The 22,978-nt window shown below is 53.5% G+C and overlaps 2 protein-coding genes across 3 annotated transcripts in view; one reads left to right on the top strand and one right to left on the bottom strand.

The window, feature by feature from the left end:
- MST1 (macrophage stimulating 1) overlaps window positions 1-13,643 on the top strand; it is a 31,275-nt gene extending 17,632 nt beyond the window's left edge. The window contains exons 6-18 of one of the 2 annotated variants that reach the window (XM_075285263.1): window positions 3,719-3,839; window positions 5,491-5,609; window positions 9,081-9,246; window positions 9,348-9,478; window positions 9,558-9,657; window positions 9,731-9,855; window positions 12,380-12,412; window positions 12,487-12,598; window positions 12,668-12,745; window positions 12,823-12,969; window positions 13,049-13,155; window positions 13,226-13,371; window positions 13,451-13,643. In XM_075285263.1, the coding sequence (XP_075141364.1) occupies window positions 3,719-3,839; window positions 5,491-5,609; window positions 9,081-9,246; window positions 9,348-9,478; window positions 9,558-9,657; window positions 9,731-9,855; window positions 12,380-12,412; window positions 12,487-12,598; window positions 12,668-12,745; window positions 12,823-12,969; window positions 13,049-13,155; window positions 13,226-13,371; window positions 13,451-13,612 (1,547 nt within the window). In that variant the 3' untranslated portion in view covers window positions 13,613-13,643. Of the gene's footprint in view, window positions 1-3,718; window positions 3,840-5,490; window positions 5,610-9,077; window positions 9,247-9,347; window positions 9,479-9,557; window positions 9,658-9,730; window positions 9,856-12,379; window positions 12,413-12,486; window positions 12,599-12,667; window positions 12,746-12,822; window positions 12,970-13,048; window positions 13,156-13,225; window positions 13,372-13,450 lie in introns of both variants that reach the window. The other variant, XM_075285262.1, reaches the window with a different exon arrangement.
- Window positions 13,644-16,532: 2,889 nt separating this feature from the next.
- On the bottom strand, window positions 16,533-20,985 carry APEH (acylaminoacyl-peptide hydrolase). Its single transcript, XM_075285629.1, has 10 exons — window positions 20,934-20,985; window positions 20,770-20,858; window positions 20,537-20,675; window positions 18,185-18,268; window positions 17,751-17,831; window positions 17,575-17,663; window positions 17,303-17,493; window positions 17,126-17,228; window positions 16,948-17,054; window positions 16,533-16,871 (listed from the first exon to the last, which is right to left on the bottom strand). Exons 1-10 carry the CDS (start codon window positions 20,965-20,967, stop codon window positions 16,766-16,768), a joined length of 1,023 nt encoding a protein of 340 aa, XP_075141730.1. The 5' UTR covers window positions 20,968-20,985; the 3' UTR covers window positions 16,533-16,765.
- Between the last annotated feature and the right edge of the window lie 1,993 nt (window positions 20,986-22,978).

Here is a 22,978-nt window from a genome sequence, read left to right as displayed (position 1 = left end):
AGGGAGAATGTGGGGACTTGTCTGTGTATAGGGGCAGCTCTCCTTAGTATCCTACACCTATAGGGAGAATGTAGGGACTTGTCTGTGTATAGGGGCAGCTCTCCTTAGTATCCTACACCTATAGGGAGAATGTGGGGACTTGTCTGTGTATAGGGGCAGCTCTCCTTAGTATCGTACACCTATAGGGAGAATGTGAGGACTTGTCTGTGTATAGGGGCAGCTCTCCTTAGTATCCTACACCTATAGGGAGAATGTGAGGACTTGTCTGTGTATAGGGGCAGCTCTCCTTAGTATCCTAAACCTATAGGGAGAATGTGAGGACTTGTCTGTGTATAGGGGCAGCTCTCCTTAGTATCCTACACCTATAGGGAGAATGTGGGGACTTGTCTGTGTATAGGGGCAGCTCTCCTTAGTATCCTACACCTATAGGGAGAATGTGAGGACTTGTCTGTGTATAGGGGCAGCTCTCCTTAGTATCGTACACCTATAGGGAGAATGTGAGGACTTGTCTGTGTATAGGGGCAGCTCTCCTTAGTATCCTACACCTATAGGGAGAATGTGAGGACTTGTCTGTGTATAGGGGCAGCTCTCCTTAGTATCCTAAACCTATAGGGAGAATGTGAGGACTTGTCTGTGTATAGGGGCAGCTCTCCTTAGTATCCTACACCTATAGGGAGAATGTGAGGACTTGTCTGTGTATAGGGGCAGCTCTCCTTAGTATCCTAAACCTATAGGGAGAATGTGAGGACTTGTCTGTGTATAGGGGCAGCTCTCCTTAGTATCCTACACCTATAGGGAGAATGTGGGGACTTGTCTGTGTATAGGGGCAGCTCTCCTTAGTATCCTACACCTATAGGGAGAATGTGGGGACTTGTCTGTGTATAGGGGCAGCTCTCCTTAGTATCCTACACCTATAGGGAGAATGTGAGGACTTGTCTGTGTATAGGGGCAGCTCTCCTTAGTATCCTACACCTATAGGGAGAATGTGAGGACTTGTCTGTGTATAGGGGCAGCTCTCCTTAGTATCCTAAACCTATAGGGAGAATGTGAGGACTTGTCTGTGTATAGGGGCAGCTCTCCTTAGTATCCTACACCTATAGGGAGAATGTGGGGACTTGTCTGTGTATAGGGGCAGCTCTCCTTAGTATCCTACACCTATAGGGAGAATGTGAGGACTTGTCTGTGTATAGGGGCAGCTCTCCTTAGTATCCTACACCTATAGAGAGAATGTGAGGACTTGTCTGTGTATAGGGGCAGCTCTCCTTAGTATCCTACACCTATAGGGAGAATGTGGGGACTTGTCTGTGTATAGGGGCAGCTCTCCTTAGTATCCTACACCTATAGGGAGAATGTGGGGACTTGTCTGTGTATAGGGGCAGCTCTCCTTAGTATCCTACACCTATAGGGAGAATGTGAGGACTTGTCTGTGTATAGGGGCAGCTCTCCTTAGTATCCTACACTTATAGGGAGAATGTGGGGACTTGTCTGTGTATAGGGGCAGCTCTCCTTAGTATCCTACACCTATAGAGAGAATGTGAGGACTTGTCTGTGTATAGGGGCAGCTCTCCTTGGTATCCTACACCTATAGAGAGAATGTGAGGACTTGTCTGTGTATAGGGGCAGCTCTCCTTAGTATCCTACACCTATAGGGAGAATGTGGGGACTTGTCTGTGTATAGGGGCAGTTCTCCTTAGTATCCTACACCTATAGGGAGAATGTGGGGACTTGTCTGTGTATAGGGGCAGTTCTCCTTAGTATCGTACACCTATAGGGAGAATGTGGGGACTTGTCTGTGTATAGGGGCAGCTCTCCTTAGTATCCTACACCTATAGAGAGAATGTGAGGACTTGTCTGTGTATAGGGGCAGCTCTCCTTAGTATCCTACACCTATAGGGAGAATGTGGGGACTTGTCTGTGTATAGGGGCAGCTCTCCTTAGTATCCTACACCTATAGGGAGAATGTGGGGACTTGTCTGTGTATAGGGGCAGCTCTCCTTAGTATCCTACACCTATAGGGAGAATGTGGGGACTTGTCTGTGTATAGGGGCAGTTCTCCTTAGTATCCTACACCTATAGGGAGAATGTGGGGACTTGTCTGTGTATAGGGGCAGCTCTCCTTAGTATCCTACACCTATAGAGAGAATGTGGGGACTTGTCTGTGTATAGGGGCAGGTCTCCTTAGTATCCTACACCTATAGGGAGAATGTGGGGACTTGTCTGTGTATAGGGGCAGCTCTCCTTAGTATCCTACACCTATAGGGAGAATGTGGGGACTTGTCTGTGTATAGGGGAAGCTCTCCTTAGTATCCTACACCTATAGGGAGAATGTGGGGACTTGTCTGTGTATAGGGGCAGCTCTCCTTAGTATCCTACACCTATAGGGAGAATGTGGGGACTTGTCTGTGTATAGGGGCAGTTCTCCTTAGTATCCTACACCTATAGGGAGAATGTGGGGACTTGTCTGTGTATAGGGGCAGCTCTCCTTAGTATCCTACACCTATAGGGAGAATGTGGGGACTTGTTTGTGTATAGGGGCAGCTCTCCTTAGTATCCTACACCTATAGGGAGAATGTGGGGACTTGTTTGTGTATAGGGGCAGCTCTCCTTAGTATCCTACACCTATAGGGAGAATGTGGGGACTTGTCTGTGTATAGGGGCAGTTCTCCTTAGTATCCTACACCTATAGAGAGAATGTGGGGACTTGTCTGTGTATAGGGGCAGCTCTCCTTAGTATACTACACCTATAGAGAGAATGTGGGGACTTGTCTGTGTATAGGGGAAGCTCTCCTTAGTATCCTACACCTATAGGGAGAATGTGGGGACTTGTCTGTGTATAGGGGCAGCTCTCCTTAGTATCCTACACCTATAGGGAGAATGTGGGTACTTGTCTGTGTATAGGGGTAGCTCTCCTTAGTATCGTACACTTATAGGGAGAATGTGAGGACTTGTCTGTGTATAGGGGCAGCTCTCCTTAGTATCCTACACCTATAGAGAGAATGTGAGGACTTGTCTGTGTATAGGGGCAGCTCTCCTTAGTATCCTACACCTATAGGGAGAATGTGAGGACTTGTCTGTGTATAGAGGTAGCTCTCCTTAGTATCCTACACCTATAGGGAGAATGTGAGGACTTGTCTGTGTATAGGGGCAGCTCTCCTTAGTATCCTACACCTATAGAGAGAATGTGGGGACTTGTCTGTGTATAGGGGCAGCTCTCCTTAGTATCCTACACCTATAGAGAGAATGTGGGGACTTGTCTGTGTATAGGGGCAGCTCTCCTTAGTATCCTACACCTATAGACTGTAAACATGACCTGGTGCAGAATCAGTGAGTAGAATAACAAGGTCTCAGCGACGTCTCGTTTGTGTTTTTGTTTTCGTCCGTTTTGTGGTTTTTATATTTTGGTAATAAAAGTTATATTTTAGTCTCATCTGTTTGAGCCCTCATTTGCTACAGTGTATCAGTACATGTCAGATCTGCGCCCTGGGTGGGGTATTGCTGGGGCATTGCTGGGGTATTGCTGGGGCATTGCTGGGGCATTGCTGGGGCATTGCTGGGGTATTGCTGGGGCATTGCTGGGGTATTGCTGGGGTATTGCTGGGGCATTGCTGGGGCATTGCTGGGGTATTGCTGGGGCATTGCTGGGGCATTGCTGGGGTATTGCTGGGGCTCGCCTCCATCTTCTGCCCCTGATGTAGCTTTTCACATTTTCTTTCTGTAGCTCCTTGCCTGAACTGCAATGGAGAGGATTACCGCGGATCCCTGGACCGGACCGAGACGGGCAAAGAGTGTCAGCGGTGGGACCTGCAGAGCCCGCACCCCCATCCCTACAGCCCAGAGAAGTAAGTACCTACATGCACCCCCATCCCTACAGCCCAGAGAAGTAAGTACCTACATGCACCCCCATCCCTACAGCCCAGAGAAGTAAGTACCTACATGCACCCCCATCCCTACAGCCCAGAGCAGTAAGTACCTACATGCACCCCCGTCCCTACAGCCCAGAGAAGTAAGTACCTACATGCACCCCCGTCCCTACAGCCCAGAGAAGTAAGTACCTACATGCACCCCCATCCCTACAGCCCAGAGAAGTAAGTACCTACATGCACCCCCGTCCCTACAGCCCAGAGAAGTAAGTACCTACATGCACCCCCGTCCCTACAGCCCAGAGAAGTAAGTACCTACATGCACCCCCGTCCCTACAGCCCAGAGAAGTAAGTACCTACATGCACCCCCATCCCTACAGCCCAGAGCAGTAAGTACCTACATGCACCCCCATCCCTACAGCCCAGAGAAGTAAGTACCTACATGCATCCCCATCCCTACAGCCCAGAGAAGTAAGTACCTACATGCACCCCCGTCCCTACAGCCCAGAGCAGTAAGTACCTACATGCACCCCCGTCCCTACAGCCCAGAGAAGTAAGTACCTACATGCACCCCCATCCCTACAGCCCAGAGAAGTAAGTACCTACATGCATCCCCATCCCTACAGCCCAGAGAAGTAAGTACCTACATGCACCCCCATCCCTACAGCCCAGAGAAGTAAGTACCTACATGCACCCCCATCCCTACAGCCCAGAGCAGTAAGTACCTACATGCACCCCCATCCCTACAGCCCAGAGAAGTAAGTACCTACATGCACCCCCATCCCTACAGCCCAGAGAAGTAAGTACCTACATGCACCCCCGTCCCTACAGCCCAGAGCAGTAAGTACCTACATGCACCCCCATCCCTACAGCCCAGAGAAGTAAGTACCTACATGCACCCCCGTCCCTACAGCCCAGAGAAGTAAGTACCTACATGCACCCCCGTCCCTACAGCCCAGAGAAGTAAGTACCTACATGCACCCCCGTCCCTACAGCCCAGAGAAGTAAGTACCTACATGCACCCCCGTCCCTACAGCCCAGAGAAGTAAGTACCTACATGCACCCCCGTCCCTACAGCCCAGAGCAGTAAGTACCTACATGCACCCCCATCCCTACAGCCCAGAGAAGTAAGTACCTACATGCACCCCCGTCCCTACAGCCCAGAGAAGTAAGTACCTACATGCACCCCCATCCCTACAGCCCAGAGCAGTAAGTACCTACATGCACCCCCGTCCCTACAGCCCAGAGCAGTAAGTACCTACATGCACCCCCGTCCCTACAGCCCAGAGAAGTAAGTACCTACATGCACTCCCATCCCTACAGCCCAGAGCAGTAAGTACCTACATGCACCCCCATCCCTACAGCCCAGAGAAGTAAGTACCTACATGCACCCCCATCCCTACAGCCCAGAGAAGTAAGTACCTACATGCACCCCCATCCCTACAGCCCAGAGAAGTAAGTACCTACATGCACCCCCGTCCCTACAGCCCAGAGAAGTAAGTACCTACATGCATCCCCATCCCTACAGCCCAGAGAAGTAAGTACCTACATGCACCCCCGTCCCTACAGCCCAGAGCACTGCTGACTTGTGGTGTGAGTGCCCCCTTCTGGCTCCTTTGTGTCTCTGCAGGTATCCGGACAAGCACCTGGATGATAACTACTGCCGGAACCCGGACAGCTCGGAGCGGCCCTGGTGCTACACGACTGACCCGGGCGTGGAGAGGGAGTACTGCAGCATCGCCAAGTGCAGTAAGGGGGCGATGGGGAGTGGATATAATATTACTGCAGAATAGTGCAGCTCTGGAGGTGACTGGAGCAGTGGATATAATATTACTGCAGAATAGTGCAGCTCTGGAGGTGACTGGAGCAGTGGATATAATATTACAGCAGTGCAGCTCTGGAGGTGACTGGAGCAGTGGATATAATATTACAGCAGTGCAGCTCTGGAGGTGACTGGAGCAGTGGATATAATATTACAGCAGTGCAGCTCTGGAGGTGACTGGAGCAGTGGATATAATATTACAGCAGTGCAGCTCTGGAGGTGACTGGAGCAGTGGATATAATATTACAGCAGTGCAGCTCTGGAGGTGACTGGAGCAGTGGATATAATATTACAGCAGTGCAGCTCTGGAGGTGACTGGAGCAGTGGATATAATATTACAGCAGTGCAGCTCTGGAGGTGACTGGAGCAGTGGATATAATATTACAGCAGTGCAGCTCTGGAGGTGACTGGAGCAGTGGATATAATATTACAGCAGTGCAGCTCTGGAGGTGACTGGAGCAGTGGATATAATATTACAGCAGTGCAGCTCTGGAGGTGACTGGAGCAGTGGATATAATATTACAGCAGTGCAGCTCTGGAGGTGACTGGAGCAGTGGATATAATATTACAGCAGTGCAGCTCTGGAGGTGACTGGAGCAGTGGATATAATATTACAGCAGTGCAGCTCTGGAGGTGACTGGAGCAGTGGATATAATATTACAGCAGTGCAGCTCTGGAGGTGACTGGAGCAGTGGATATAATATTACAGCAGTGCAGCTCTGGAGGTGACTGGAGCAGTGGATATAATATTACAGCAGTGCAGCTCTGGAGGTGACTGGAGCAGTGGATATAATATTACAGCAGTGCAGCTCTGGAGGTGACTGGAGCAGTGGATATAATATTACAGCAGTGCAGCTCTGGAGGTGACTGGAGCAGTGGATATAATATTACTGCAGTGCAGCTCTGGAGGTGACTGGAGCAGTGGATATAATATTACAGTAGAATAGTGCAGCTCTGGAGGTGACTGGAGCAGTGGATATAATATTACAGCAGAGCAGTGCAGCTCTGGAGGTGACTGGAGCAGTGGATATAATATTACAGCAGAATAGTGCAGCTCTGGAGGTGACTGGAGCAGTGGATATAATATTACAGCAGTGCAGCTCTGGAGGTGACTGGAGCAGTGGATATAATATTACAGCAGTGCAGCTCTGGAGGTGACTGGAGCAGTGGATATAATATTACAGCAGTGCAGCTCTGGAGGTGACTAGAGCAGTGGATATAATATTACAGCAGTGCAGCTCTGGAGGTGACTGGAGCAGTGGATATAATATTACAGCAGTGCAGCTCTGGAGGTGACTGGAGCAGTGGATATAATATTACAGCAGTGCAGCTCTGGAGGTGACTGGAGCAGTGGATATAATATTACAGCAGAGCAGTGCAGCTCTGGAGGTGACTGGAGCAGTGGATATAATATTACAGCAGAGCAGTGCAGCTCTGGAGGTGACTGGAGCAGTGGATATAATATTACAGCAGTGCAGCTCTGGAGGTGACTGGAGCAGTGGATATAATATTACAGCAGTGCAGCTCTGGAGGTGACTGGAGCAGTGCATATAATATTACAGCAGAGCAGTGCAGCTCTGGAGGTGACTGGAGCAGTGGATATAATATTACAGCAGTGCAGCTCTGGAGGTGACTGGAGCAGTGGATATAATATTACTGCAGAATAGTGCAGCTCTGGAGGTGACTGGAGCAGTGGATATAATATTACAGCAGTGCAGCTCTGGAGGTGACTGGAGCAGTGGATATAATATTACAGCAGAATAGTGCAGCTCTGGAGGTGACTGGAGCAGTGGATATAATATTACAGCAGTGCAGCTCTGGAGGTGACTGGAGCAGTGGATATAATATTACAGCAGAGCAGTGCAGCTCTGGAGGTGACTGGAGCAGTGGATATAATATTACAGCAGAGCAGTGCAGCTCTGGAGGTGACTAGAGCAGTGGATATAATATTACAGCAGAGCAGTGCAGCTCTGGAGGTGACTGGAGCAGTGGATATAATATTACAGCAGTGCAGCTCTGGAGGTGACTAGAGCAGTGGATATAATATTACAGCAGAGCAGTGCAGCTCTGGAGGTGACTGGAGCAGTGGATATAATATTACAGCAGAGCAGTGCAGTTCTGGAGGTGACTGGAGCAGTGGATATAATATTACAGCAGTGCAGCTCTGGAGGTGACTGGAGCAGTGGATATAATATTACAGCAGTGCAGCTCTGGAGGTGACTGGAGCAGTGGATATAATATTACAGCAGTGCAGCTCTGGAGGTGACTGGAGCAGTGGATATAATATTACAGCAGAATAGTGCAGCTCTGGAGGTGACTGGAGCAGTGGATATAATATTACAGCAGTGCAGCTCTGGAGGTGACTGGAGCAGTGGATATAATATTACAGCAGAGCAGTGCAGCTCTGGAGGTGACTGGAGCAGTGGATATAATATTACAGCAGAATAGTGCAGCTCTGGAGGTGACTGGAGCAGTGGATATAATATTACAGCAGAATAGTGCAGCTCTGGAGGTGACTAGAGCAGTGGATATAATATTACAGCAGTGCAGCTCTGGAGGTGACTAGAGCAGTGGATATAATATTACAGCAGAGCAGTGCAGCTCTGGAGGTGACTGGAGCAGTGGATATAATATTACAGCAGTGCAGCTCTGGAGGTGACTAGAGCAGTGGATATAATATTACAGCAGAGCAGTGCAGCTCTGGAGGTGACTGGAGCAGTGGATATAATATTACAGCAGAGCAGTGCAGTTCTGGAGGTGACTGGAGCAGTGGATATAATATTACAGCAGTGCAGCTCTGGAGGTGACTGGAGCAGTGGATATAATATTACAGCAGTGCAGCTCTGGAGGTGACTGGAGCAGTGGATATAATATTACAGCAGTGCAGCTCTGGAGGTGACTGGAGCAGTGGATATAATATTACAGCAGTGCAGCTCTGGAGGTGACTGGAGCAGTGGATATAATATTACAGCAGAATAGTGCAGCTCTGGAGGTGACTGGAGCAGTGGATATAATATTACAGCAGAGCAGTGCAGCTCTGGAGGTGACTGGAGCAGTGGATATAATATTACAGCAGTGCAGCTCTGGAGGTGACTGGAGCAGTGGATATAATATTACAGCAGAGCAGTGCAGCTCTGGAGGTGACTGGAGCAGTGGATATAATATTACAGCAGAGCAGTGCAGCTCTGGAGGTGACTGGAGCAGTGGATATAATATTACAGCAGTGCAGCTCTGGAGGTGACTGGAGCAGTGGATATAATATTACAGCAGAGCAGTGCAGCTCTGGAGGTGACTGGAGCAGCGGGCTTGCTGTATTGTGATGTGCAGGGTGATGGCGCCGTTTCGGCAGATGTGGGCGGGGCTTCTCCTCACTGAGGCTCTTGTGTCTTGTAAAGCAGAGAAGCAGCGTCTGAACAACGTCTCGGTCACCAATGGCTGCTTCTCCGGTAAAGGTGAGGGCTACCGCGGTAAAGTGGCCACGACAACCTCCGGGATCGCCTGCCAGAGATGGGACTCACAGGAGTGGCACACGCACCGCTTCCAGCCCGACAAATACCCCTGCAAGTGAGTGACTGTGGTAACCGGTGGCACTACAACTCCCAGCATGTCCCCGGGGCTTCATGGCAGTTTTAACCATGCGCTGCCTGCTGTGCTCTTGCTTGCAGGGGGCTGGAGGAGAATTATTGCCGCAATCCGGACGGTTCAGAAGCCCCCTGGTGCTTCACCTCAGACCCCAAACTGAGAATGGCGTACTGCTTCCAGATCCGCCGCTGTCCAGACGATGTGCCGGACACGGGTGAGTGACGGTTGTCAGAACAGGCCCCTCCCCCAGCGCGCCATCCCCCATCACGCTCTTTTTCTGGCTTTGTGCGCAGGTTGTTTCTCCAGTAATGGTGAGACTTATAACGGAAACGCCAACAGGACAAGGAAGGGGATCCCGTGCCGCAACTGGAGCGACATGTCCAACCAACTTCCGTAAGTGGCTCGCTGCTCTGTCACATGGGCTCAGGAGGGGTCAGAAAATGAGCGCTGGTTCTTCTCTCCTCAGGTTCTCCGCAGATGACACCTTAAAGGAAAACTACTGCCGAAACCCGGACGGCGACAGCCACGGCCCCTGGTGCTACACCAAGGACCCCAACACGCCCTTTGACTATTGCGGCATCAAACCTTGTGGTAAGAACATGGCCGCCGCAGTCCATAATCCTGAGACTCCTCACTCCAGACATATCCAGAGCTGTATTCAGAACTAGGTAGCCGGGGATGCACATTCAGTAGCTCAGCTCAGAAAATCCTGCCCCTCTGTGCAACCAAAAATGGGGCTGGTGAGGGCGGAGGCGAAATCTGGTGGAAACAGCTGGCAATGTGCATATCCTCCCCTGGTGCCCGGCAGAGGGTGCAGGTCATGGATGAGGAGGCATTGGCCTTGTCATATATGAGGCGCACAGCCCGGCAGAGGGTGCAGGTCATGGATGAGGAGGCATTGGCCTTGTCATATATGAGGCGCACAGCCCGGCAGAGGGTGCAGGTCATGGATGAGGAGGCATTGGCCTTGTCATATGAGGCGCACAGCCCAGCAGAGGGTGCAGGTCATGGATGAGGAGGCATTGGCCTTGTCATATATGAGGCACACAGCCCGGCAGAGGGTGCAGGTCATGGATGAGGAGGCATTGGCCTTGTCATATGAGGCGCACAGCCCGGCAGAGGGTGCAGGTCATGGATGAGGAGGCATTGGCCTTGTCATATGAGGCGCACAGCCCGGCAGAGGGTGCAGGTCATGGATGAGGAGGCATTGGCCTTGTCATATATGAGGCACACAGCCCGGCAGAGGGTGCAGGTCATGGATGAGGAGGCATTGGCCTTGTCATATGAGGCGCACAGCCCGGCAGAGGGTGCAGGTCATGGATGAGGAGGCATTGGCCTTGTCATATGAGGCACACAGCCCGGCAGAGGGTGCAGGTCATGGATGAGGAGGCATTGGCCTTGTCATATGAGGCGCACAGCCCGGCAGAGGGTGCAGGTCATGGATGAGGAGGCATTGGCCTTGTCATATGAGGCGCACAGCCCGGCAGAGGGTGCAGGTCATGGATGAGGAGGCATTGGCCTTGTCATATATGAGGCGCACAGCCCGGCAGAGGGTGCAGGTCATGGATGAGGAGGCATTGGCCTTGTCATATGAGGCGCACAGCCCGGCAGAGGGTGCAGGTCATGGATGAGGAGGCATTGGCCTTGTCATATATGAGGCACACAGCCCGGCAGAGGGTGCAGGTCATGGATGAGGAGGCATTGGCCTTGTCATATATGAGGCGCACAGCCCGGCAGAGGGTGCAGGTCATGGATGAGGAGGCATTGGCCTTGTCATATGAGGCGCACAGCCCGGCAGAGGGTGCAGGTCATGGATGAGGAGGCATTGGCCTTGTCATATATGAGGCGCACAGCCCGGCAGAGGGTGCAGGTCATGGATGAGGAGGCATTGGCCTTGTCATATATGAGGCGCACAGCCCGGCAGAGGGTGCAGGTCATGGATGAGGAGGCATTGGCCTTGTCATATGAGGCACACAGCCCGGCAGAGGGTGCAGGTCATGGATGAGGTGTTCGAGGCATCCCCACTGCTTTGATTGTGAGTAATGCCAATCTTCATTAATCTGTGTATAGTACAATGGGGCAAATCTGTCCAGACACTACACCAGGCTAACACTGACCAGAACCGGATGTGAGTGCAGCTCTGGATGTGAGTGCAGCTCTGGATGTGAGTGCAGCTCTGGATGTGAGTGCAGCTCTGGATGTGAGTGCAGCTCTGGATGTGAGTGCAGCTCTGGATGTGAGTGCAGCTCTGGATGTGAGTTCAGCTCTGGATGTGAGTGCAGCTCTGGATGTGAGTGTTGCCCTGGATGTGAGTGCAGCTCTGGATGTGAGTGCAGCTCTGGATGTGAGTGCAGCTCTGGATGTGAGTGCAGCTCTGGATGTGAGTGTTGCCCTGGATGTGAGTGCAGCTCTGGATGTGAGTGCAGCTCTGGATGTGAGTGCAGCTCTGGATGTGAGTGCAGCTCTGGATGTGAGTGCAGCTCTGGATGTGAGTGCAGCTCTGGATGTGAGTGCAGCTCTGGATGTGAGTGCAGCTCTGGATGTGAGTGCAGCTCTGGATGTGAGTGCTGCTCTGGATGTGAGTGTTGCCCTGGATGTGAGTGCAGCTCTGGATGTGAGTGCAGCTCTGGATGTGAGTGCAGCTCTGGATGTGAGTGCAGCTCTGGATGTGAGTGCAGCTCTGGATGTGAGTGCAGCTCTGGATGTGAGTGCAGCTCTGGATGTGAGTGCAGCTCTGGATGTGAGTGCAGCTCTGGATGTGAGTGCAGCTCTGGATGTGAGTTCAGCTCTGGATGTGAGTGCAGCTCTGGATGTGAGTGCAGCTCTGGATGTGAGTGCAGCTCTGGATGTGAGTGCAGCTCTGGATGTGAGTGCAGCTCTGGATGTGAGTGCAGCTCTGGATGTGAGTGCTGCTCTGGATGTGAGTGCTGCTCTGGATGTGAGTGTTGCCCTGGATGTGAGTGCAGCTCTGGATGTGAGTGCAGCTCTGGATGTGAGTGCAGCTCTGGATGTGAGTGCAGCTCTGGATGTGAGTGCAGCTCTGGATGTGAGTAGAGCATACAGGACCTGCTGTTTCTCGCCTATCTCTGCTCACTTGGTGGTTTCTCTCTTACAGATGGAGAGACGCCCATCAGCCTTAAGGAGGCAGGTGAGATGATGCCCCGCCCCCACCTCTGGCCCCACCCCCTTTGCTACGGCTTCTCATGGCTTCCATCTTTGCAGAAAATATTGCATTTGATTCATGTGGTAAAAGGATTGACCGATCTGAGAAGAAGGGGCGGATAGTGGGCGGAGTCCCAGGAAATTCTCCCTGGACCGTAAGCCTCCGAAACAGGTGAGAGGCGCCCCTGCCGTGACAGCGGCCATTAACCCCTCCAGGCCTGACGTGTCATTGTGTCCCCAGACAGGGCGCTCACTTCTGCGGGGGCTCGCTGGTGAAGGAGGATTGGGTGATCAGCACCCGGCAATGCTTCTCCTCCTGGTAAGTGGGCGGGGTCTGCAGGCCTCTGCGGGGCTTAACTCCACCCCTAATCATCCATCTATCTCCGCCCTCTGCAGTGAGGCTGACCTCTCGGGCTATCACGCCATCGTGGGCACGCTGTTCACTAAACCAGGAGCCAATGACCCCGACATGCAGTCTGTGCCCATCACGACCATCATGTGCGGCCCCTCGGGCTCCAGCCTGGTCATGCTGAAACTGGAGAGGTGAGGACAGGGTCATGTGACCACCAGGGTGTGATGTCAGAGTAGGGGCGTGGCTTTGTCATCTGCGCTGTCATTTCAGGCCGGTGACCCTAAACTCCAGAGTGGCCCTCATCTGCCTCCCCCCGGAGCGATACATCGTCCCCCCAGACACCAAGTGTGAGATAGCAGGATGGGGCGACACTCAGGGTAAGTGGCGGCTCCGCTCATCGGGGGTGACCCCACACTTCTCGCCCTCTGATTCGGCCTTTGTGCGCAGGCACCGGACACCACAACGTCCTGAAGGTCCTGAATTTCCACGTGATCAGTAACGATGAATGTAACACGTACAGTAAGAGCCGCAAAGTGGCGCAGGACTACGAGATGTGCACCAGGCCCGTACCGGTGGATCAGGGGGCCTGTGAGGTGAGTGACCACCCCCCCACACACAGCACCCGCCCCCCACCTGCCCGAAACCCTCTGACACCTCTGTCTCCACTCACAGGGGGACTATGGGGGGCCGCTCGCCTGCCTGACACATGACTGCTGGGTCCTAGAGGGGGTGATTATACCGGCCCGCGGATGTGGCAAAAAGAACGTTCCGGCCGTGTTCACCAGAGTCTCCGTCTACGTGGACTGGATCAACAAGGTCATGAAGATGATGTAAGAGGAGGCGCAAAAGCCGGAGCGCCAAGGACTGGTGGTAGGGGAGGGGCGTGGGGTGCAGGACTCATCATGGGGGAGGGCAGCGCAGGACTCATCGTGGGGGAGGGGAGCGCAGGACTCATCGTGGGGGAGGGGAGCGCAGGACTCATCGTGGGGGAGGGGAGCGCAGGACTCATCGTGGGGGAGGGGAGCGCAGGACTCATCGTGGGGGAGGGGAGCGCAGGACTCATCATGGGGGAGGGGAGCGCAGGACTCATCGTGGGGGAGGGCAGCGCAGGACTCATCGTGGGGGAGGGCAGCGCAGGACTCATCGTGGGGGAGGGGAGCGCAGGACTCATCGTGGGGGAGGGGAGCGCAGGACTCATCGTGGGGGAGGGCAGCGCAGGACTCATCGTGGGGGAGGGCAGCGCAGGACTCATCGTGGGGGAGGGCAGCGCAGGACTCATCGTGGGGGAGGGGAGCGCAGGACTCATCGTGGGGGAGGGGAGCGCAGGACTCATCGTGGGGGAGGGGAGCGCAGGACTCATCGTGGGGGAGGGCAGCGCAGGACTCATCGTGGGGGAGGGCAGCGCAGGACTCATCGTGGGGGAGGGGAGCGCAGGACTCATCGTGGGGGAGGGGAGCGCACGACTCATCGTGGGGGAGGGGAGCGCAGGACTCATCGTGGGGGAGGGGAGCGCAGGACTCATCGTGGGGGAGGGGAGCGCAGGACTCATCATGGGGGAAGGGGTGATATGTGAAAAGAGGAGCCCTGGGACAAAGTCAGGTCAGTGTGTACATAGTCCTATAGCTGAGACCCTGGAGCAGCCCCCAAAATATATACAGCAGCGCCATCACCAGGCCACATATGTAACTGCAGGAAGAATCTTTGTACTTGTATAACAATAATAAAAGCTATTCATCTATTACTACTGACAACCAGCCTGTATATATCATGTCTGAGAGGTAGTCACAGCCCCGCCCCCTGTATATATCATGTCTGAGAGGTAGTCACAGCCCCGCCCCCTGTATATATCATGTCTGAGAGGTAGTCACAGCCCCGCCCCCTGTTACTGACAACCAGCCTGTATATATCATGTCTGAGAGGTAGTCACAGCCCCGCCCCCTGTTACTGACAACCAGCTGTATATATCATGTCTGAGAGGTAGTCACAGCCCCGCCCCCTGTATATATCATGTCTGAGAGGTAGTCACAGCCCCGCCCCCTGTATATATCATGTCTGAGAGGTAGTCACAGCCCCGCCCCCTGTACATATCATGTGTGAGAGGTAGTCACAGCCCCGCCCTCTGTATATATCATGTCTGAGAGGTAGTCACAGTCCCGCCCCCTGTATATATCATGTCTGAGAGGTAGTCACAGCCCCGCCCCCTGTATATATCATGTCTGAGAGGTAGTCACAGCCCCGCCCCCTGTATATATCATGTCTGAGAGGTAGTCACAGCCCCGCCCCCTGTATATATCATGTCTGAGAGGTAGTCACAGCCCCGCCCCCTGTATATATCATGTCTGAGAGGTAGTCACAGCCCCTCCCCCTGTATATATCATGTCTGAGGGGTAGTCACAGCCCCGCCCCCTGTATATATCGTGTCTGAGAGGTAGTCACAGCCCCTCCCCCTGTATATATCGTGTCTGGGAGGTAGTCACAGCCCCGCCCCCTGTATATATCATGTCTGAGAGGTAGTCACAGCCCCGCCCCCTGTATATATCATGTCTGAGAGGTAGTCACAGCCCCGCCCCCTGTATATATCATGTGAGGTAGTCACAGCCCCGCCCCCTGTATATATCATGTCTGAGGGGTAGTCACAGCCCCGCCCCCTGTATATATCATGTCTGAGAGGTAGTCACAGCCCCTCCCCCTGTATATATCGTGTCTGGGAGGTAGTCACAGCCCCGCCCCCTGTATATACCGTGTCTGAGAGGTAGTCACAGCCCCGCCCCCTGTATATATCATGTCTGAGAGGTAGTCACAGCCCCGCCCCCTGTATATATCATGTGAGGTAGTCACAGCCCCGCCCCCTGTATATATCATGTCTGAGAGGTAGTCACAGCCCCGCCCCTGTATATACCATGTCTGAGAAGTAGTCACAGCCCCGCCCCCTGTATATATCATGTCTGAGAGGTAGTCACAGCCCCGCCCCCTGTATATATCATGTCTGAGAGGTAGTCACAGCCCCGCCCCCTGTATATACCATGTCTGAGGGGTAGTCACAGCCCCGCCCCCTGTATATATCATGTCTGAGAGGTAGTCACAGCCCCGCCCCCTGTATATACCATGTCTGAGAGGTAGTCACAGCCCCGCCCCCTGTATATATCATGTCTGAGGGGTAGTCACAGCCCCGCCCCCTGTATATACCATGTCTGAGGGGTAGTCACAGCCCCGCCCCCTGTATATATCATGTCTGAGAGGTAGTCACAGCCCCGCCCCCTGTATATATCATGTCTGAGAGGTAGTCACAGCCCCGCCCCCTGTATATATCATGTCTGAGAGGTAGTCACAGCCCCGCCCCCTGTATATATCATGTCTGAGAGGTAGTCACAGCCCCGCCCCCTGTATATATCATGTCTGAGAGGTAGTCACAGCCCCGCCCCCTGTATATACCATGTCTGAGGGGTAGTCACAGCCCCGCCCCCTGGTACTGATATAATGACATTATTGGTGTCCTCTGCGTGGCTCCGGTTCATTCCTTTTGAGGTCACGTCTAGGCTGGGGGGGTTGCCGTGTATCTTTGCGTGTAGTCTGTATGTCGGCCCTGTGGTTTCCTCCCTCTTGCCTGTAATGTACATACAGTGGCACCCTGTGGGGGAGGAGCTCCCCTTACACCCGCCCCCGCGCACTAGGAGTCCCGCCCATTACACGTTTGTAGCTCCGCCCTGTACTCGAGCTCGGGGACTGCAGTGATAAGATGGCCGACTCCACTGGAGATGTTTTATTGTTACAGAAAAATTAGAAAAGTTGTCAGAAAACATAAGACAAAGGTTTGTAATAAAGATGGCGTCACAGTAGGCGGGGTCAGAGGGCGCTGTGGGAGGAGCCCTGTCTCCACCTCATATACTGATGGAAGACTGGCCATGCTGGGAGTTGTAGTTCTGCAGCCACTGAGGCACCCCAGAGGTAGGGCGGGGGCGGGGACAGGTGGCGTTGCGGCCGCTCAGATTATCGCTCCAGGTGTCGGAGGATCCACAGCGCGATGTTCATGAAGCCGTCCGATTCCGCGTCCACCTTGGACAAGGCGTGGTTGTTCCCAGGATACCAAAGTAACCTGTGGGGAGGAAAGTGATGTCAGAGAGGAGCAGCACAGAGGATTTACAGCAGCAGAGAGCGGGGACACAACTTACCGCGCCTCCACCCCATGAGCCCGCAGAGCCTTGTAATACTCCAGCCCCTGAGTATTGGGGACGCGCCGATCCTCCGCCCCCAGCATCAGCAGCACCGGGGTCTTCACCTGAGGGAAGAGGGGTCAGTCCATGTACAACCCTGCCTGACCTATGACCTGTCATGACCCTCATGGCGTACCTTGGAGACGTGGATGATGGGCGATTTGTGCAGCATGTGGCCCCACTGTGCGGCCTGTGGCACCGCCTCGTAGGTGAAGGTCAGGCCCGACTCTACGTGGCACCTGGAAGGCAGAGAAGACGCGCTCAGTTCTGGCCATGGCGGTGCGGGGGCCTGGACACCAGCGGCGGCTCTTACCAGTCCGGGATGTCGGTGGAGCCGGCCATGGCGGGAACGTTGATCACGGGGTTCCTGACAATGCAGGCTCGGTAGAAGTCGGGGTACTGACCAATAAGATGGCAGGAGAGGAAACCGCCGTGAGAACCGCCGCACAGCACAACCTTCTGCGGATCAACAGGCTCGGTCTGTAGCGTCTGCAGCACTGCCGTCTGAAGGGAGGAGGAGCCTGGAGTCAGCAGAGCCGAATGTGGACCCCCCCCTCCCCCCAACACAAGGACCCCCCCCCTCACCTGCATGTCCTTCACGTCCTGATCTCCAACCTTTCCCAGCAGCGACCTGACACTGTGCTGCCCGAACCCTAAGGACCCTCTGTAATTCACTGCAACGTGGAGACAGAGGAGGAAGGTGACCCCGGCGCACTACAAGGCACAGACTGCCCCCAGCCCATCCCCCCCTGCCCCCTCACCTAACAGCACCGCCAAGCCCATCTTACACAGCACGGCCGGAAACAGCGTCCACTCACTGACCCATAAGGAGTGTGGCCCACCTGTAAGGAGAGGAGGCGGTGAGAGGAGAACCCTGAGACCGGACCCCCCACCCAGGAGGCGGAGACCGGACCCCCCACCCACCCAGGAGGCGGAGACCGGACCCCCCACCCACCCAGGAGGCGGAGACCGGACCCCCCACCCAGGAGGCGGAGACCGGACCCCCCACCCACCCAGGAGGCGGAGACCGGACCCCCCACCCACCCTGGAGGCGGAGACCGGACCCCCCACCCAGGAGGCGGAGACCGGACTCCCCACCCAGGAGGCGGAGACCGGACTCCCCACCCAGGAGGCGGAGACCGGAACCCCCACCCACCCAGGAGGCGGAGACCGGAACCCCCACCCAGGAACTCACCATGAGGATAGACCACCAGAGGAAGACGACCGTCTGGGGGAAGACTGTGAGGCTTCAGGAAGATGGACTCAAAGTCCAGGCCGGCTACAAGGCAGAAAACATAGAAGAAGTGATCAGACGGGGAGGGGGGGGGGGAGGGGCTGAATTTCTGATCTAGTCCTGATCTCACAGCTGAGGGTTTGTTACTGTATGGCCCACCATACAGAAGAGGGCGCTAGCTTTCCAGGCACACATCCAGGGGAGCGACTCCTACCACCACCAAGCATGGCTAAGCCACCGGAGCAAACCAGACACTCACCAACCAAACAGCAGCCAACCACCAAACCAAAAACACCAACAGATGATAACCAAGGCCGAAATAAAGGCGACCACAGAGGCAAACAGAGAGCGGTACATTGAAGAATGGAGAAACGAAATAAATAACTCCAAGAAACTCACCAATGTGTACCAATCCCTACAAAGGGACTACACCATGGCCACCTACCTGGAGAGAATACGCCACCCCAAGCACAGACAGACCCTGAGCCGGTACAGACTGAGCGCCCACAACCTAGAGATAGAGACGGGGCGATACAGGCAGACGTACAAGCCACGGGAGAAGAGACTGTGCCAGCACTGTGACCAGGGGGTCCTAGAAGACCAGACCCACTTCCTGCTACACTGCACCAAATACTCAGCTGTGAGGGCCGTCTACTACCAAAGACTCTCTGCCCACATCCCAGACTGGGAGAAGAGGGAACTCTACATCCTACTGGGAGAAGAAGAGGCCACTGTGGAGATCGCTGCCCAATACGTGTCCAGCTGTCACCAAACAAGAGGAAGATGAGACTCCATGGACTGTTATATTTATCCCAATACACCGGCCCCACCCACCCCCACCCCCACCTCCCCATATAGCAGTCACCAACGAAGAGGAAGATGAGACTCCACGGACTGTTATATTTATCCCAAAACACCCGCCCCACCCACCCCCACCCCCACCTCCCCATATAGCAGTCACCAACGAAGAGGAAGATGAGACTCCACGGACTGTTATATTTATCCCAATACACCCGCCCCACCCCCACCTCCCCATATAGCAGTCACCAACGAAGAGGAAGATGAGACTCCACGGACTGTTATATTTATCCCAATACACCCGCCCCACCCCCACCTCCCCATATAGCGGTCACCAACTAAGAGGAAGATGAGACTCCATGGACTGTTATATTTATCCCAATACACCCGCCCCACCCCCACCCCCCCATATAGCGGTCACCAACGAAGAGGAAGATGAGACTCCACGGACTGTTATATTTATCCCAATACACCCGCCCCGCCCCCACCTCCCCATATAGCAGTCACCAACGAAGAGGAAGATGAGACTCCACGGACTGTTATATTTATCCCAAAACACCCGCCCCACCCCACCCCCCCATATAGCGGTCACCAACTAAGAGGAAGATGAGACTCCACGGACTGTTATATTTATCCCAATACACCCGCCCCACCCCCACCTCCCCATATAGCAGTCACCAACGAAGAGGAAGATGAGACTCCACGGACTGTTATATTTATCCCAATACACCCGCCCCACCCCCACCCCCCCATATAGCGGTCACCAACTAAGAGGAAGATGAGACTCCACGGACTGTTATATTTATCCCAATACACCCACCCCACCTCCCCATATAGCGGTCACCAACGAAGAGGAAGATGAGATTCCACGGACTGTTATATTTATCCCAATACACCCGCCCCGCCCCCACCTCCCCATATAGCAGTCACCAACTAAGAGGAAGATGAGACTCCACGGACTGTTATATTTATCCCAAAACACCCGCCCCCACCCCACCCCCCCATATAGCGGTCACCAACTAAGAGGAAGATGAGACTCCACGGACTGTTATATTTATCCCAATACACCCGCCCCACCCCCACCTCCCCATATAGCAGTCACCAACGAAGAGGAAGATGAGACTCCACGGACTGTTATATTTATCCCAATACACCCGCCCCACCCCCACCTCCCCATATAGCGGTCACCAACTAAGAGGAAGATGAGACTCCACGGACTGTTATATTTATCCCAATACACCCACCCCACCTCCCCATATAGCGGTCACCAACGAAGAGGAAGATGAGATTCCACGGACTGTTATATTTATCCCAATACACCCGCCCCACCCCCACCTCCCCATATAGCGGTCACCAACTAAGAGGAAGATGAGACTCCACACACTCCACGCCCCCCCCCCCCCCCCGTATCAAATGTGTTTTCTGTTATGCTAATAAAGCTCTTTGTATTTGTTACAGTGTATCAGTGTGCGGTTCCTGATATTCTATACACTCTGCCACCCCATGGCTGCTTACGGTATTGCGGGTTTTCCTGCTCCGGCGGGGGGTGATGGGTCTTGTAGCTCCAGTCTATGTCTGCCATAGAATTCTCCTCCTCTAGCGACACCCACGTCATGTCCGCCTCGCTGCCGGCCGCTGGTAAGAAGCCGACTTTCTGCAGAGAAGTGGAGAAATCCTATTAGGGACCTGGGGGGTGGGGTGATGGGGGCGGGGGAGGGAGGCTGATGGGGGGGAAATAGAGGACGCACCACAGTCGGGGGGCAATTTGGAGAAGAAAATCTGACCACAAGGAGGTCGCGGACGATGGCCATTAACTTCCAACTGCCGGGAGAAGATTCTGCAGAAACAAGTGGGAGACGTCAGTGAGAGACTGAGCCTGCAAACATGGCGGCCGGCACTGGGCGTGGCTTACCCCTGGACCGCAGCGCCGTCACCTGTCCCGTCATTGTGTCCACAACAAACAGGGCCTGTGTGGGAGAGAGAACATGAGTATATATATATATATATATATATATATATATATATATATATAGGTTACAAAAACCCTGTGTGAACTTTCCCTTAGGCCGAGGCCCCACAGACCGGAAATGTTGCAAATTTGCAACATTTCGCGTCATTTCGCAATGTTTTATGCGAATCCCATCCCCACTTTGCGGAAAAAATTGCAGCGCGGACACGCTGCGATTTCCCAAACTGTTGCGGTTTAGAAAATTGCAGCATGTCAATTATATCTACAGAAATACCGGCGGCTTCCCCGCAGATGTAACTGTAACAGAAAGTCAGCGGAGGAAAACTCAGAGAACGTTCTGTAGTAAGCGCTGCAGGAAAAACCGCAAAGCCTTCACGCCACAGTTGTTCCCGCAGCGCTTTAGTGCTGCGTTTCCAGCCTGTGCTTTAAAGAGGACCTTTCATGGATTTGGGCAGCGGCAGTTCTATATACGGCTGAGTTCAGCGCACTGTTGGCTTTCCCAATCTGTGCCCCAGGTGAGGAGGTAGCGGTCCCGGTACTGTAGGGCTTTACAGTCAGTCAGGTCCGCCCCTCTGCCTCGCGGTGCCTATCGCGCTGTACAGTGTGAGCGGGGAGGATCGCCCCCCTCCCTCTGCTCACAGTGCTCCTCCATACACCAGTATTATCCGGAGGGGGGAGGGGGCGATCCTCCTCGCTCACACTGTACAGCGCTATAGGCACTGCTGTGGAGAAGGACGGACCTGACTGACTGTAAAGCCCTACAGTACCGGGACCGCTACCTCCTCACCCGGGGCACAGATCGGGACCGCCGACAGTGCGCTGAACTCAGCCGTATATAGAACTGCCGCTGCCCAAATCCATGAAAGGTCTTTAAAGTCACAGCAAATACAAGAAAGACTGGAAACTGCAGACACTTAAGGGGGCGTTCACAGGGAGTAACGCGCTGCGTGATGTGGCACGTATATGGCGTGGGAGACTTTCAGCGCCGTATACACTCCCATTGATTTCAATGGGAGCCGGGCTGGTATACGCCGCGTGATTTTGCATTATAGGAGGAATAGTAATACAGAGCCGCCTCACACAGTATAAGGGCCTGTACACACGGAGCTAACGCGAGCGCATTTTAACATGATTCACATGTAGAAAATGCATCAAAATACATGTCGATTTTTGGCGCGGACTTTGATGCGTTTTTCACACGTGTATTTTATACACGTGAATCATGCTAAAATGCGCTGGCGTTAGCTTCGTGTGTGCAGGCCCTTAGGGTCCATTCACACGGAGGAAAATGACGCTGTATTTGGTGCTGAATTTTCAGAGCTGAAAAAAAACCCTCCCATTGATTTTAGCAGCTTTTTTTTCCACTCGCGTAATTTTCCACTAGCTGAAAATACAGCGCCATTTTCCTTTTTTTGGCGCTGGTTTTGATGCTGAATCCTCTCCATAGACTTCTATGGGTTCCACTCACTTTATTTTTCCTCTTGCAGAAAAAAAAATTCCTTCAGGCGGATTCCACCTGCAAAAACCAACGCGGTCAATGGGAGGCGTAAAATCCACGTTGGGGATTTGGGCGCAAAATTGGCAAAAACCGCATAGAAATAAACGCTAGCGGGTTTTTTCAGGGTCCATGTATTGTGCTGAAGGAAAAAAAAAAAAAAAACGCTCCAAAAAAACGCTCCAAATAACCCCACTTCTTAATTCCTGAAGCAGATTTTTTCCACATCAAAAAACTCCATTCTAGCAGAAAAACCCACAGAAGTCAATGGAAGGCTTTTTTTTTAGCACTGAAATTCCTCCCCAGTTTCCTCTGTGTGAATGGAGCCTTACTATGACCTGAAGGAGCCGCCTCACAGGCCCACAGCAGCCAATCAGAGCTCAGCTTTCACTTTCCCTCAGCAGCGGAGTGATTCGGCTCCTGTATAGTCAGCCATACTGACAGTCTTACTATGGGGCAGTGCTCGCCTGACCAATATGGCGGCTGCACACTA

This window comes from Leptodactylus fuscus, chromosome 8, assembly GCF_031893055.1.
Source record: "Leptodactylus fuscus isolate aLepFus1 chromosome 8, aLepFus1.hap2, whole genome shotgun sequence".
Classification (NCBI taxonomy): domain Eukaryota; kingdom Metazoa; phylum Chordata; class Amphibia; order Anura; family Leptodactylidae; genus Leptodactylus; species Leptodactylus fuscus.
This window is presented reverse-complemented; position numbering and strand designations above follow the sequence as displayed.

Coding starts and splice junctions, on each gene's coding strand:
- APEH (XM_075285629.1), bottom strand. CDS start 20,967: ATGACGGGACAGGTGACGGCGCTGCGGTCCAGGG. Junction 20,859..20,933: donor GACGGCGCTGCGGTCCAGGG/GTAAGCCACGCC, acceptor TTGTTTCTGCAG/AATCTTCTCCCGGCAGTTGG. Junction 20,676..20,769: donor CAAATTGCCCCCCGACTGTG/GTGCGTCCTCTA, acceptor ACTTCTCTGCAG/AAAGTCGGCTTCTTACCAGC.